The sequence below is a fragment of the Eriocheir sinensis genome, chromosome 50 (assembly GCF_024679095.1).
Source record: "Eriocheir sinensis breed Jianghai 21 chromosome 50, ASM2467909v1, whole genome shotgun sequence".
In the NCBI taxonomy this organism is placed as follows: Eukaryota; Metazoa; Arthropoda; class Malacostraca; order Decapoda; family Varunidae; genus Eriocheir; species Eriocheir sinensis.
Window position 1 is genome coordinate 1438763 of NC_066558.1, and position 16673 is coordinate 1455435.

The following is a 16673-nucleotide window of genomic DNA, read 5'->3' on the forward strand; positions in this document are numbered from 1 at the left end:
AGGAAAAACAGATAGTGGTATTTGAACATTGGAAGAACAGGGAACAGTCTTATAACATGGGGAGAACAAGTGGTAGTCTTTTAACATGGGAGAAACAGGTGATAACAGTATAACAGGTAATAGCAATATAACATGGGAGTAACAGTTGTATAGCTTGAAACCACCACCACCACCACCACCAAGCTAAACACCCACCACCGTTAGTAACACACAGAGAACCGAGGCAGAGTCAGCTATGGGGTGCCTTAGAAGGGGGGGGGTAAGGGGTGGGGGGGAGTGACAGTTAAGGGGACACTTGCATATTTATAACACTGAGTCTTGCCGAGGGGGACAATAAGGTCGTGATTTGAGGACACATCAACGCCGGATTTTGTAAACGTGGTATTAGTGTTTCTTAATGATTCTGTGGCTGGGTTGTCGTTTTGGGAGGTTTGTCAAGGCATGGTTAGCGAGCTGTGTTGATATTTTTCCATTTCGCTTTTTAGGAATGAGTTTGTGATCGCTGGTTTAACTCTCGGGGAATCCAATGTAAACTGAACTAGGTATTATTAGAGTTTGTGATGCGCTGATTTAACCCGGTAGCAGCGGGGATCATGTTTCTTAATGGTCCCTCCAAGCGAGAAAAATGAGAAAAAATCACCCCTCACACAAACCATTTCATAATATATATCAAAGCATTTGTGATCAGTTTATGCATCATCTATTTTGGGGGGTTTATATCATGGCACAAATCTGGCCCGTCACTGCTACACGGTAAAGCCACAAATTTGGCCCGTCACTGCTACATGATAAAGCCACAAATTTGGCCCGTCGCTGCTACACGGTAAAGCTACAAATTTGGCCCGTCGCTGCTACACGGTAAAGCTACAAATTTGGCCTGTCACTGGTACATGGTAAAGCCACAAATTTGGCCCGTCACTGCTACACGGCAAAGCCACAAATTTGGCCCGTCGCTGCTACACGGTAAAGCCACAAATTTAGCCGTCGCTGCTACATGGTAAAGCCACAAATTTGCCCGTCACTGCTACACGGTAAAGCCACAAATTTGGCCCGTCGCTGCTACACGGTAAAGCCACAAATTTGGCCTGTCACTGGTACATGGTAAAGCCACAAATTTGGCCCGTCGCTGCTACACGGTAAAGCCACAAATTTGGCCCGTCGCTGCTACACGGTAAAGCCACAAATTTGGCCCGTCGCTGCTACACGGTAAAGCCACAAATTTGGTCCGTCGCTGCTACACGGTAAAGCCACAAATTTGGCCCGTCGCTGCTACACGGTAAAGCCACAAATTTGGCCCGTCGCTGCTACACGGTAAAGCCACAAATTTGGCCCATCGCTGCTACTGGGTTAACTCTCTGGAAATCCAACATCAACTGAACTACATATTTTAGAGTTTGTGATGCGCTGATTTAAGTCTGGAAATCCAATGTAAATTGAACTATGTATTATTAGAGTTTGTGATGCCCTGACTTACGGTAACTCTCTGGGAATCCAACGTCAAATGAACTATTGATTATTAGTCCTTATTAATGAGACTATGGCGGATTTGCAGGTTCCCAGAGGACAATAGCGCACACCTCAGACTTGGACGCCACGACTAACTCCGTCCAAAAACTGTAGGTAAAAAAAAAATTAATACCAGCCACAGAACCGTCAAGAACCCACGAACACCACGTTTAAAAATGATCTTGCGTAGTACATAACAAGAGGCATCAGTGTGTGAGTGAGGGGGGAGGACAAAACGTGACAGCAACAAGAATATAACATGAACGGGTCTTCCGAGAGGGTGGTGATGCGAGGGAGGGGGCTGTGGTGGCAGGGGGGGGGCAGGGGGGGAGGTAAGCTACAAATCACGGCAATGGTTGAGTCAGGACACAGTGAGGTTAGGCGAGTCGCGGCCGGCCCCTTGAGTTAGTGTGTTAGGGGGAGTGTTAGGAGCCCTCACAGCGTATCAACATGCATCGCCACATGAGGAGACAGCATGGAGGCTTGTCCGCCCACATGGTAAGGGGTGGAACGCTGACGCACACACACACACACATACATACATACACACTTATCCGTACACACTCACACACACATATTTACGATACGAATCGAAACTTCATCCATTCATAAGTTTAGGAGGCTTGTCCGCGCACATAGTAAGGGCTGGAACATTGACGCACACACACACACACACACACACATATACATACATACATACACACTTATCCGTACACACTCACACGCACATATTTACGGTACGAATCGAAATTTCATCCATTCATAAGTTTAGCCTAGTCAAATCATTAACTTCTTAAGGGGTGGAACGTTGACGCACACACACACACACACACACACACATACATACACTTATCCGTACACACTCACACGCACGTATTTATGGTACGAATCGAAACTTCATACATTCATAAGTTTAGCCTAGTCAAATGATTAGGTTCCTCCCACTCCCCTTCCTTCCTTCCTTCATATACCAGCTACACTTTCTTTCAATCTTCCTCTCTCTCCCTTCCTTCCTTCCTTCCTTCCTTCATATACCAGCTACACTTTCTTTCAATCTTCCTCTCTCTCTCTCCCTTCCTTCCTTCCTTCCTTCCTTCATATACCAGCTACAATTTCTTTCAACCTTCCTCTCTCTTCCTTCCTTCCTTTCCTTACTTTCTCTTCCTTCCTTCCTTCCTTCATATACCAGCTACACTTTCTTTCAACCTTCCTCTCTCTTCCTTCCTTCCTTCCTTCCTCTCTCTTCCTTCCTTCCTTCCTTCCTTCATATACCAGCTAAACTTTCTTTCAGCCTTCCTTCCTTCCTTCCTTCCTTTCATCCCTCAATATAAAGACATACTCCCACCCATTCCCATACTAAGGATACACACAGATAGGCATATATATACAGCTGTTTAGACATATATAAGGGACAGTCAGGTTTGGGTTGACGTAAATTTGTCTCCCTCTCTCTACGTAAATTTGTCTCTCTCTCTCTCTCTCTCTCTCTCTCTCTCTCTCTATGTAAATTTGTCTCTCTCTCTACGTAAATTTGTCTCTCTCTCTCTGCGTAAATTTCTCTCTCTCTCTCAATGTAAATTTGTCTCTCTCTCTCTACGTAAATTAATTTGTCTCTCCCTCTCTACGTAAATTTCTCTCTCTCTCTCTCTCTCTCTCTCTCTCTCATTTGTACAGTCTCGGAAAGTTTACACACACACACACACACACACACACACACACACACACACACACACACACACAGGTAGAGGCTATTGTTTAACGAGGATTGACGAGGAACACCAATCAACAGGTAACACTTATATTGGAATGTTTCGGAGGTTACGTAAGTACACACCAAAAAGAGGACGATGAAAATAAATAAATTGGATGGGGATGAGGCACACACATGAATGCTGTATATATATATTTACAGATGTTAATAATGGGTTGATTTTTCCTTTTTTTTTCCGAAAGATTTTGAATTCATTAAAAATTTCCTCTTTTCTATTTTACTTGTTTTTTGTTATTGTTTTTTTTTTTTTAATACGCATCGCTGTAATAGTTTTTTGGTGTCGTGTGTCTTGCTTTTATGTACCTATTAAAGAGTTGATATTACTAGATATATAGATTAAAAACTTTTCAGAAATTTATGACTCAAAAAATTTATACGACTCCAATAATTTATACTTCAAATATTAATACAACTTAAGAAATTTATAAGACTCAAAAACTTTATATGACCCCAATAATTTACACGACTTCAAATATTAATACGACTTAAGAAATTTATAAGACTCCAATAATTTATACGAATTCAAATATTAATACAACTTAAGAAATTTATAAGACTCCAATAATTTATACGAATTCAAATATTAATACAACTTAAGAAATTTATAAGACTCCAATAATTTACACGACTTCAAATATTAATACGACTCAAGAAATTTATACGACTCCAATAATTTATACGACTTCAAATATTAATACAACTTAAGAAATTTATAAGACTCCAATAATTTACACGACTTCAAATATTAATACAACTTAAGAAATTTATACGACTCCAATAATTTATACGACTTCAAATATTAATACAACTTAAGAAATTTATAAGACTCCAATAATTTACACGACTTCAAATATTAATACAACTTAAGAAATTTATAAGACTCAAAAACTTTATACGACTCAAAAAATTTATACAACTTTAAAAATTCATATGACTCCCAGAATTTATAAAACTCAAAAGATTTATACAACTCCAAAAATGTGTACAACTCAAAATATTTATACGACAAAAAATTATACAACTCAAAAAATTTATACAACTCAAAAAATTGGGAGCATCGAGTTTTCAGATTTCCATGTAATAAAAAGGAAAAAAAACACAAACTGGACTGACCAAAAATCCATATAGACGTGTACTCTACTAGGGAAAGCTTGCCATATCTTCTTATACCTCTCTATAGTAACATTGAGTATTAATTTAAGTAGAGGATTGCCATCTCGCCAACGACAGACTCTTCTAAAATACAGTCCTCCCTCAAATGGTACGGTTTCCAATAGTTCGGTTTTGGTTTTATGTGGATTTTCTAATAAGATTTTTTAGGATTTTTAAATTTCCCGACAAGCAGGAAATTTAAAAATCCTAAAAGGTCTTCCATGACAATCCGTATAAAGCCGAAACTGAACTATTGAAAACCGTGCTATTTGAGGGACTGTATTTCTCGATTAAAATTCCACTGGCCTCTTGCAGACTCCTACGTTCTTATGTTCTTCTGTTCTTATTACTTCACTTCCAATTATATGTTTTGTTTAGCCTATTTGCACCCTCATACAACTAATTTTGAAGCCTATTAATATGCTGGAAGTACCCATTTAATTAACCCGTAAAAGATGTTTATAGGAAGCTGACTTAGTCCTGTTGTAATAGTATCATTATTATCATTACTGTTTTAAATTATACTTGTCGTCAATCATACCTTAAAACAAGAACAACAATAATAACACTATCGCACTATCCGCTTCATACACGAAGATGAAGGAGAATGTACAGAGGACGCCACAGAACGGATAGGATTGAGAAATTGACACTATACACAAGAGGTGACAGAGGAGAGCACGGAGGCAAGGAATTCAGGGCTTGTGTGAGGTCTACCTGGCCAGCATGGGGAGGGAGATAGAGCAAATACTAAGGTGGGCTTGTGTGAGGTCTACCTGGCTGGCATGGGGAGGGAGATAGAGCAAATACTAAGGTTCTGGGGGCAACAAAAACTATTCTATTCATTTTCTTTAGTTATCATAATTCTATAAGCCACTGAACCTTGAAGATGACCAATAGGAAGTAAGGGAGGAAAATGGTAACACTTTTTTTTGAGTTGTAAGAATTTTTTTTTGTTTTTTTTTCGAGGCAACAAATTTAAATGAAAATGAATAAATAAATAAATAACAGCGAGAAGAGATCGATACACATTTTTCAAGATGGTAAGAAACTGAAGATTACGTATAATTAATTTTGAGGTGACACAAATTTAAAGTCGTAACACATATCTTAACCAGGTAGCAGAGACGGGCCAAATTTGTGGCTTTAAAAATATGAATAGGTTAACGGTGAATGACAGGTGAGAAATGAATGCTTGGTTAACGAGTCACAGGTAGGGAAAGAAATCTCACTAACGACATAATCACAGGTAGGAAAGTGATGGCTTAACGATATGATTCCCAGGTAAAAAAAAATGATTAGGTTAACGATGAATCACAGGTGAGAAATGAATGCTTGGTTAACGAGTCACAGGTAGGGAAGACATAACTCACTAACGATTATCACAGGTAGGAAATTAGTGACCTAACGATATGATTCCCAGGTAAAAAAAATGATTAGGTTAACGATGAATCACAGGTGAGAAATGAATGCTTGGTTAACGAGTCACAGGTAGGGAAGACATAACTCACTAACGACATAATCACAGGTAAGAAATGAATGACCTAACAATATGATTCCCAGGTAAAAAAATGATTAGGTTAACGATGAATCACAGGTGAGAAATGAATGCTTGGTTAACGAGTCACAGGTAGGGAAGACATAACTCACTAACGATTATCACAGGTAGGAAATGAATGACCTAACGATATGATTCCCAGGTAAAAAAATGATTAGGTTAACGATGAATCACAGGTGAGAAATGAATGCTTGGTTAATGAGTCACAGGTAGGGAAGACATAACTCACTAACGATTATCACAGGTAGGAAATTAGTGACCTAACGATATGATTCCCAGGTAAAAAAATGATTAGGTTAATGATGAATCACAGGTGAGAAATGAATGCTTGGTTAACGAGTCACAGGTAGGGAAGACATAACTCACTAACGATTATCACAGGTAGGAAATTAGTGACCTAACGATATGATTCCCAGGTAAAAAAAGCAATGAACTATAACGATGAAATCAGGTGAGAAAGGATTGGTTAGCTAACGATGTGACACAGGTAGGGTAGAAACGACCCACTAACGAGGTAATCACAGGTAGGATATTGACGATTCAGGTAACGACACACAGGTAAGGGAAAGAAATTAATCACTAACGATGTATCAGACGCAAAAAAAAACAACTTCACAGGTACGCCAAAGGTAAATATATGCTCTGCCCGCCACTGTCGCCGCTGCCGTGGGTAAACCAGCAACAGAGGTCAGGTCAAACACAGGTTCCAGTAGCGACGAAACACCCAACTCTCTCTTGTGGGGTCGAAACCTTTGTAAACGTACACTCGTCTCTTAAACAGGATCCAATTGCCTTATAACAAACATTCATCTACCATGCATCTCAAGGTGTGGTTACCATGCGTCCATGCAACCGAGAATCAACCACATGCAACCGAGGACTCAACCGCATGCACCCTAACCACATGCCCTGCCTGATGCGTTTGGTGGAGTGGCGTGGAGTGAGGTGGAGTGTGTAGGGGGTGGTTCGGTCACCCTCGGCGGAAGTGTGACCCCACCGACTTGAAGAATAACAGCAAGCGGAGAGGTGGAGAGACAGGGAGAGATGGAGACAGGGTGGAGAGAGATAGCAGCCCCTCTCGGAAGTCTCTCAGCATCACAGCAAGGAGAGGAGACAGAGAGACGGGAGAGATATGGAGAGCTCAAATAGTCTCTCTCAAAGCCTTTTAATCATATGTAACACAGTGAATATGGAGTACAGAGACAGGGTGGAGAGAGATAACAAGCCCCTCCTGGAAGTCTCTCAGCATCACAGCAAGGAGAGGAGACAGAGAGAGGGGAGAGATATGGAGAGATCAAAATAGCCTCTCTCAAAGCCTTTTAATCATATGTAACACAGGAAATATGGAGTAGAGAGACAGGGTGGAGAGAGATAACAGACCCTCCTGGAAGTCTCTCAGCATCACAGCAAGGAGAGGAGACAGAGAGAGGGGAGAGATATGGAGAGCTCAAATAGTCTCTCTCAAAGCCTTTTAATCATATGTAACACAGGGAATATGGAGTAGAGAGACAGGGTGGAGAGAGATAACAGACCCTCCTGGAAGTCTCTCAGCATCACAGCAAGGAGAGGAGATAGAGAGACAGGGAGAGATATGGAGAGATCAAAATAGCCTCTCTCAAAGCCTTTTAATCATATGTAACACAGGGAATATGGAGAGGAGAGACAGGCACAGACGCAGAGAGATATAACACGTTCTTTTGCAAGCTTTACCTAACCACCATGGCCAAAGGATGCGAGACAGAGCGACAGAGATGATGTGAAGATGTGGGCAGATGTTACCCTCTCGTAGAAAGCCATCACCACCACCAATATAAGTGATAGAGAGATGAGATTGAAGACGAAAGAGAGATAGACAGTAAGATGAGAAACAGAGAGAGATATGTCTGTGTGAAGAGAGAGAGAGGTCGGACAAGACAAGACTGAGGTGGAATGAATGAAGGAAGGAAGGAATGGAAAGAGAAAAAGGAATTGCTCAGAGGTAGAGACAGTGAGATGAGAAACAGAGAGAGATATGTCTGTGTGAAGAGTGAGCGAGGTCGGACGAGACGAGACTGAGGTGGAAGGAAGGGAAGGAAGGAGTGGAAAGAGGAAAAGGAATTGCTCAGAGATAGAGAGACAGAGAGATATGTCTGTGTGAAGAGTGAGCAAGGTCGGACGAGACAAGACTGAGGTGGAATGAAGGGAAGGAAGGAAGGAGTGGAAATTAAGAGAGGAAGGAATTGATGAAAGAGAAAGACAGTGCTGGAAAATAATAGGAAGCAGAGAGGAATATGCTTTTGTTATATAAGGGAACAAAAATAAAAGGAATATGGTGTTTGTGGACATAGGAGAAAGAGAAAAGAAGGAAAATAATTAAGTAAGAACATGACACCTATTAGTAAGTCTCTGTGTGAAGGGAAACATTAGGATTTATAGAAACTGGTCCATCCCTAACTTAACCTAACCCAACCTATCCTACCTTGACCTGGCTTGACCTAGTGTATTGTAACCTAGCCTAACCTAACCTAGTGTATCGTAACCTATCCTAACCTGACCTGACCTAACCTAATCTAACCTAGTGTATCGTAACCTAGCCTAATCTGACCTGACCTAACCCAACCTAGCCTAACCTAACCCAACCTAGCCTAACCTGACCTAGTGTATTGTAACCTAGCCCAACCTAACCTAGCGTATCATAGCCTAGTCTAACCTGACCGGATCTGACCAAGTGTATTATAACCTAACCTAACCTGACCTGACCTAACATAACCTATCCTAACCTAACCTGACCTGACCAAGTGTATCGTAACCTAGCCTAACCTAACCTAGTGTATTGTAACTTAACCTAACCTAACCTGACTTGACCTGACCTACCCTAGAGTATCATAACCTAACCTGGCCTAACCTGACCTGACCTGACTTGACCTGACCTAATGCAGTGTAAATCTTCTCTCACACCACTTCTAGGGTAAAATATAGAAAAATTAACAAAACAAAACAAAACAAAAAGACAAGAACACAGACACTATGCAGAAAGAAAGGAAGGAAGGAAGAGAGAAAGAAAGAAAGAATGAGAGAAAGAAAAACAAAATAAATGAGCCATGAAGAAAAGAGAGAAAGAAAGGAAGAAAGAAAGAATGAAAGAAAGAAGAAGAGAAGAGGAAAATAAATTAAGATCGAAGGAAAAAGAAAGAGAAAGAAAGAAAGAAAGGAGAAAAAAATATGGATAGAAAAATAAGCAAAGATTGAAGGAAAAAAGGAAGGAAAAATAAAAATAAATATAGATTGAAGGAAAAAGAAAGAAAGTAAGAAAATAAATTGTAGATTGAAGGAAAAAAAGGAAAAATAAAAATAAATGTAGATTGAAGGAAAAAGAATGAAAATAAATTGTAGATTGAAGGAAAAAAGAAGGAAAAAATAAAAAATAAATGTAGACTGAAGGAAAATGGAAGGAGAAAAAAATATGGATAGGAAAATAAACAAAAATTAAAGAAAAACAGAAGGAAAAAAAGGGGAAAAAAATGTAGATTGAAGGAAAGCGAAAGAAAACAAAGGAAAACAAGGAGACAAAAATAAGTTAAAGGAAGAAATTTTTAAAAAGAAAGAAAAACAGACGAAGAACAAATTAAAAAAAAAAAAAGTGAAGCATGAGAAAAAAGGAAAATGAGAAAGGGAATAAAGAAAAATACAAGGAAATAGGGAAAGAAATAAAGAAAAGGAGAAAAATAATGAAGCAACCAAACCATGACTACTTAACGCTCTCCACACGATGCAAATTTCACAACACTACGAGGGCGGGGCGGCCGAGAGTTTGCCAGGCCACACACCCCGGCCGCCACACAGCACACCCACAGGGGCCGCCACTCACTAGGCTACGCTACGCCACTACGAACCGACCGGACGAGCCTCGGAACATTCCTCGCTCGCCCGGCCAGTCAGTCAGTCAGTTGGTCAGTCGGACGTGAGGAACACTCGTATGATTTATTTTCTCTTTTTTTTGTGTGGTTTCTATTGCATTTTGTATGATTTTTTTTTTTTTTTTTGCTGTTAATGGTTTTGGTGTATGTGTTTTTTTTTGTCTTTGATATTTTAGACAATTTTTTTTTTCCTCTTATAAGAATTCTTGTTTCATTATCTTGTGAGGGGTGATTTTTTCTCATTTTTCTCGCTAAGAGGGACCATTAAGAAACATGATCCCCGCTGCTACCGGGTTAAAGAGCAGTTGTTCCATCCTTTTGAGAAGATAATAATGAGTGTGCAATTCCATCCATTTCCAGCATCCAGAACCAATTAAACATGAACCCACTGAGAGGAATCTAAACCTTCCTCAAAACAGACTAACACAACATCATTTTTTTCGTTGCCCATACAAGTGTTCCTCCTGTCCGCTGGCTTCTCCTCGGCCAAAATAAGATAGATAAATAAGTCTTGTGGGAAACTCTAGACCATCCCCTTGGACCTCAATGCCTCTCCCAACACCATGATAAAAAGTTCCACTCATTTGGACGCGAGAGAAATTTGACTTGCTCTGACACTAAGATAAGAAAGATAGAAGGTAGTTTGAGTTGCTTGGAAGAAGAGAGACTGAAGATAAAGATAAAATATGATAGAATTTGGCTTGGTCGGAAGGGAAGATAGGATAGAAGATAATATGGAAGATGATTTCACTTGCTTCTCAAACGCAAAAGAAAGCGAGGAAAATAAGAAAGATTTGCCTAAGTTTATAAAGGGAAAGGAAAGGAAGGGAAGGAAGGGATGGGAAGGGCATGGGAGGGAAGGAAAAGGAAGGTTAAGAAATGGAAGGAAGGGGAAGGAATGGAAGGATGGGGAAGGGAAAAAGGGAAGGAAGGGGAAGGAAAGGAAAGGAAGGGAAGGGAAGGGAAAGGAAGGGAAGGGAAGCGAAGGGAAGGGAAGGGAATGGAAGGGAAGGGAAGGAAAGGGAAGGGAAAGGAAAGGAAGGGGAAGGGAGGGGAAGGGAAGCGAAGAAAGGGATCTCGTATGTAAGCACCCCAGCAAGTCTGAGCTTAAAACACGACAAAACGAGATGAAACGAGTTGAAACCGAGTGGAGCGGACGAGGGTGAGGTTGAAGTCCAAGGTGGAATTGACTCAAGACAGACAGACAGACGGACAGGCGGAGTGGACGAGAGAGAGATGGAGAGTGAGGCGGAGAATGGAGAGGCTCGGTACTTACGATCTTGGGCTTGAAGGGTGGCTGGACCTCCCTGTTTTCGAGCTTCTCCCAGTCGATCCGCCGGAAGAATGGGTGTGTTCGTACGTCCTCCTCGCCCTTTGCGCCGCACCCCAAACGCTTCAGGGGCTGCTTGGTCAGGAACTGGAATGGGGACGGGATGGTGAGAGAGCGTTTTTTTTTTTTGTGTGTGTGTGTGTGTGTGTGTGTGTGTGTGTGTGTGTTTCTCTTGGTGTTTCTTTCATTCAGTATTTTTTTCATTAGTGTTTTTTAACTGTTTTTTTTGTTTGTTTGTTTTTTGGGGGGGAATTTGTCTTTCTTAATGGTGTTTTTTACAAGTTTTTTTTTTAACTAGTGTTTTAAGCAGCTTTTTATGGGCGTTTTATTTTAAATGGTGTTTTTTTTACTGAATTATTCTTATTGGTGTATTTTAATGTGTTTTTGGGGGCTGGTATCTTTAATTGGTGTATTTTAATGTTTTTTGGGGAGCTGGTATCTTTTATTGGTGTATTTTAATGTTTTTTGGGGGCTGGTATCTTTTATTGGTGTATTTTTGTGTTTTTTTGGGGGGCTGGTGTTTTTTATAAGTGTTTTTTTTTATTTATTATCTTATTGAGGCTGCTTGGTCAGGAACTGGAATGGGGGCAGGATGGTGAGAGCGGTATTATTATTTTTTGCTTCGGTTTCAAATGTTACGTCATTTTATTAAGCAAGAAAGAATGAAGTAAATGAGTTAGCAAAGAAAGAAGATGTATAAGATAGAGTGTTATAGATGAAGGAAGGAAGGAAAGAATATAGAAAGAATGAAGTGAATAAGTAAGTAGAGAAAGAAAGTGAATAAGATTGGGTGTAATGGATGAAGGAAGGAAAGAATGGAAGGAAAGAAAGAAAACAAGAAAATGAGAGTGAAAGAAAATCAGAAAGACAAAATGAAATAAAAAGTGAATGAAATGAGAAATTAAAAAAAGAAAGAAGGAAAACAGTGAAAAAGAAGGAAGAAAGAAAGAAAAACAGAAAACAAGGATGAAATAAGTAAAGAAAATAAAAATAAAATAAAAAAGAATGAAATAGATGAAGGAAAGAAAGGAAGAAGGGAAATATGAATGAAAGAAAAAATAAATAAAAAGAATGAGTCAGAGAGAGAGAGAGCGAGCCCGGGGCCTCCACACACATTTTTTATAGGGTAGCTCTGAGGCCTCAACTTTAGGGCAGACTTAACTAAATCACTTCCCTGGATCAGAGTTAACCTAAGTGAGAGAGAGAGAGAGAGAGGTGAGGTGTCTATTTACTGTCTATCTATCTATCTATCTCGGTCGCTCTTCTGAACTCTTCTATATAGGGGCAATGTATAGTAGTTTTTTTTTTGTAATTATTTTTTTTTCATCTCTTGAGCTTCTTCCTTTGCTGTAAATTAATAAATATCTATCTATCTGTGTTTATCTATTTTTCTATCTATCTATCTATCTGTATTTCTTGGTAGGGATTTCTTGCATGCAATTCTCTCTCTCTCTCTCTTTCACACGCACACACACACACACACACACACACACACACACACACACGGTTCGCTCCCTGACTTTCTCTCTCTCTCCCTCTCTCTGATACACATTCCGCACTTCATCTTGCAGGCCCTAAGGTGCAATCTCTCTCTCTCTCTCTCTCTCTCTCTCTCTCTCTCTCTCTCTCTCTCCCAGTAGAGCCTCAATTCTACTCTCATACACTTAAGAAGCATTTTAAAGAGAGGAGGAGGAGGAGGAGGAGGAGGAGGAGGAGGAGAAGGATGGGGGGGAGGAGGAGGTGATAAAGACACGTAACATATGTTCTCTCTCTCTCTCTCTCTCTCTCTCTCTCTCTCTCTCTCTCTCTCCTCCTCCCTTCCTTCCTTTCTCTTTTTTTTCCCTCCATCTCTCTCCCTTTCTTCCTCTCTTTCCCTCCCTTTTTTTCTTCCTCCCTCCTCCTTTCTCTCCCTTATTTCCTCTCCATCTCTCTTCCCTCCCTTCCTTTCCTCCTCCCTCCATCTCCCTTTCCCTCCCTTTCTCTCTTTCCCTCCTCTTCTTCTCCCTTCCTTCCTCTTTTTTTCCCTCCATTTCTCTCCCTTTCTTCCTCTCTTTCCCTCCCTTCTTCCCTCTTCCTCCATCCCTTCCCTTCCTTTCTCTCCCTTATTACTTCTCTTTCCTTCCCTCTTCTTCTCTTCCTTTCTCTTTTATTCCTTTCTTCCTTCCCTTCCTTTCTTCCTCTCCCTTCTCCTCCCTCTCCCTTTAATCTTACTCTGGCATATTACTCCCCGACGCAGGACAATAAAAAGCCCGTCAGACTCACTCCCTTGCAGCACTCCTTTGACTCCTTGGAGAGGCTCTTGGGGTAGGAGACGTTGTGGTCGGTGATGGCCGCGAACAGCTCCTCCTCATCCTCACCGTCGAAGGGAGGCTGACCGACCAGCATCTCGTACAGCAGGACACCATATGCCCACCAGTCCACGCTCTTCCCGTATGGCTGGTACAGGATGATCTGGGAGCCAAGAAGATGAGTGCGTGTTGAGACTGTGCGCTTTAGTGTATGTGAGAAGGGTTAGGTTAGGTTAGGTTACAATATGGTAGGTTAACCCCTTGACTGTGGATTAGGTTAGGTTACAATACACAAGGTTAAGTTAGGTTAGCTTACAATACACTAGGTTAAGTTAGGTTAGGTTACGATACACTATGTTAAGTTACAATACACTAAGTTAAGTTAGGTTAGGTTACGATGCACTAGGTTAAGTTAGGTTAGGTTACATTACACTAGGTTAAGTTAGGCTAGGTTACGTTACACTAGGTTAAGTTAGGTAAGGTTACGATACACTAGGATAAGTTACGATACTCTTGGTTAAGTTAGGTTAGGTTATGATACACTAGGTTAGGTTACGATACACTAGGTTACGTTCAGCATCACAAGGCTCATGACACTGCCCATGGAAATACTACTAACACAATCTCAACCAAATCCTTGAAAATGAGTGTATGAGCCTTGGAATGATAAAGAATAAGAGAAAATGTGAAGAAATAAATGCAAAACAGTGAGGTAAAACCGTGAATATGAATTAAGGCTGGATGCATAACTCAGAACGCTTTACATAAGTACCCCATTAAAGTGAGTAAGAGAGAAAACGTGAATAACTCAGAACGCTTTACATAAGTACCCCATTAAAGTGAGTAAGAGAGAAAACGTGAATAAGTAAGTGTGAATATATGCGATAGTTTCCCCGACATAATTCAGAGAGGCAATTTTTTACGCAAGTGCCCCCTGAAAAGAGTAATAACAACAATGGTAAAGAAAATCAAGGACAGAAACAGGGAAACTAAAACTAATGGAAAATAATAATAATAATAGTAATAACAATAGTAAAGGGAATGAACAAGAAACACAGAGATATAAAACTTACTAATGAATTCACGCGGGCGGTCAACCTACCTAGCCTTTGAAAACGTAAATAATAACAAAATAAAAAAATAACCAACAATGAATGCTCTGGCCAAACAAACACACACACACACACACACACACACACACACATTGATAGATACAAGATAGATCGACAGATGCATAGATTAATAGAGACAGAAAGACAGATAGAAAAAAAAAATAGGAATTCACACACACACACACACACAGATAGCTAGACATGTACGATAGAATGAGATCGATAAACTAACAAGAAGATATAGTATTCACACCTACTACGCGACTATACGGGCGAGAAACGCGGCTGTGTAATAAGAACACGTATTCTAATGGGAAAAAATGGTGTATGGGTGACACTGCCCTGACTGCCTGACCTTCTCTGTAGCCCTCGCACATACTTATTGCCTACACACGGCAACACACCTACACTATATTGACGTGAGCCGGACATGATGCCGTAAATAATCTTAATATGACTGTGGAAGGGTCACACCACCACCAGGGTCATAAAACTACTACCCCTGGAAATGCCCACAACTCCCACGAAAGCCTTGGCAAACAGGTGAACATGGGCGTCGAAATGTTTAAAAATATGTCCCTATGAGGTACGCCACGTGCCTTACACAGCGGCCCTACACGTCTTCATCGCCTGTTTCTGCTGTTTTGTTTTGTCTGACTAGACTGAAGTGACGTACACAGCGTGGCGTGGTGGTGGCGGCGCCCACAGACTTACACACGGCGGCGCCCACAGACTTACACACCAGTCCGTGACAGCGCCACGTGTAAACAAACAAAAGTGTGAGGTGCGCCATGCGCATTCCAATGTCCGTCCAATGTTATTGTGCTACTTTATATTTTCATTGCTTGCTTCTGTGTCTTTTTCATGTTTCTTTTTTCTCTGAGTGACTGTAGTGTCGGCGTGATGTGGTGGCGGCGGTGAACTGGCGCCGCTTGTAGACAAACACAAGTAAAAGGTACGCTAGGCGCATTCCACATTGCCCTTCCACACGCTGTTGTGTTTATTCTAGATTTTCAGCGCTTGTTTCTATCTAATTCTCTTTTGTTTTGAGTGACTGACTGACTGGCTGAGTGTGGGCGTGGTCTGGTGATGCCGGTGATCGGCGGGCGGTGCCTGCCACTTGAAAACAAACGAGTCTGAGGAGCGTGAAGCGCCTTCCACACTGCCCCTGCACGCGTTATTCTACATTTTCATCGTTTGTTTCTGTGTTTGTGTCGCTTATTGTTTTGTTTGACTGACTGGAGTGTCGGTCTGGGTGCGAGACTTGACAGTTCCTTCATTCCTTGCCGCACCATCGCGTAGCCCACTCGCGCACTCTGAGCTTGTGGGTTATATTCTTGGGTCTTCCCGTCGTAGGCGTTTCGCTTAGTGTGAAGAAATGTAGTAGCCGTGCCTAATGTGCAGACTCATACAACCACGTATACATCTGTAACACGGCCCGAAACACACACACACACACACACACACACACACACACACACACACACACACACTTTCAGGGAAGATGCTCGAGACAAAGAAAAATAGCTTCCCACTAAGAAACATAGAGGTTTGGAACAGACTAAGTGAAGAAATAGTATCGGCGAGGAGTGTGCACTGTGCAGAGCTTCAAGGAAAAGTTGGATAATTATAGATACGGAGACGAGACCACACGTGCGTAAGCCCAGACCCTGTAAAATTACAACTAGGTAAATAGGTAAATACACTAACCTCAGGGGCGATATAGTCAGGCGTTCCGCAGAAGGTCTTGGTGGTCCTGTCGCCCGAGATGCCCTCCTTGCACATCCCGAAGTCAGCGATCTTGATGTGGCCGTCCTGGTCGAGCAGAACGTTGTCCAGCTTGAGGTCGCGGTAGACGATGCTTCGCGAGTGGAGATAGAACAGTCCGATGGCGATCTCTGCTGCGTAAAACCTGAGGAAATAGAGATAGAAGGGTTGATTGAGTGAGTGAGTGTGTGTGTGTGTGTGTGTGTGTGGTTTGGTGAGTGAGTGAGTGATTGGCGATCTCTGCTGCGTAAAACCTAAGGAAATAGAGAGAGAAGGGTTGATTGAGTGAGTCT

At 41.3% G+C, this 16673-nt stretch overlaps 1 protein-coding gene and 1 long non-coding RNA gene across 7 annotated transcripts in view; one reads left to right on the top strand and one right to left on the bottom strand.

The window, feature by feature from the left end:
- LOC126982141 (protein kinase C, brain isozyme-like) overlaps positions 1-16673 on the bottom strand; it is a 92042-nt gene that overhangs the window by 2970 nt on the left and 72399 nt on the right. For all 3 annotated transcript variants that reach the window (XM_050833993.1, XM_050833991.1, XM_050833992.1), the window contains exons 11-13: positions 16324-16525; positions 13476-13664; positions 11160-11300 (exon numbers count right to left, since the gene is read on the bottom strand). In XM_050833993.1, the coding sequence (XP_050689950.1) occupies positions 11160-11300; positions 13476-13664; positions 16324-16525 (532 nt within the window). The remainder of the gene's footprint in view (positions 1-11159; positions 11301-13475; positions 13665-16323; positions 16526-16673) is intronic.
- Positions 3210-8942, top strand: LOC126982147 (uncharacterized). 4 transcript variants are annotated; one of them, XR_007734662.1, is made up of 3 exons: positions 3210-5591; positions 5732-7911; positions 8044-8942. It is a non-coding gene; the product is annotated as an uncharacterized LOC126982147 (long non-coding RNA). The 4 variants fall into 4 exon arrangements; XR_007734663.1 differs by having other exon boundaries at positions 5732-6163; positions 6301-8942; XR_007734661.1 differs by having other exon boundaries at positions 5732-5852; positions 5993-8942.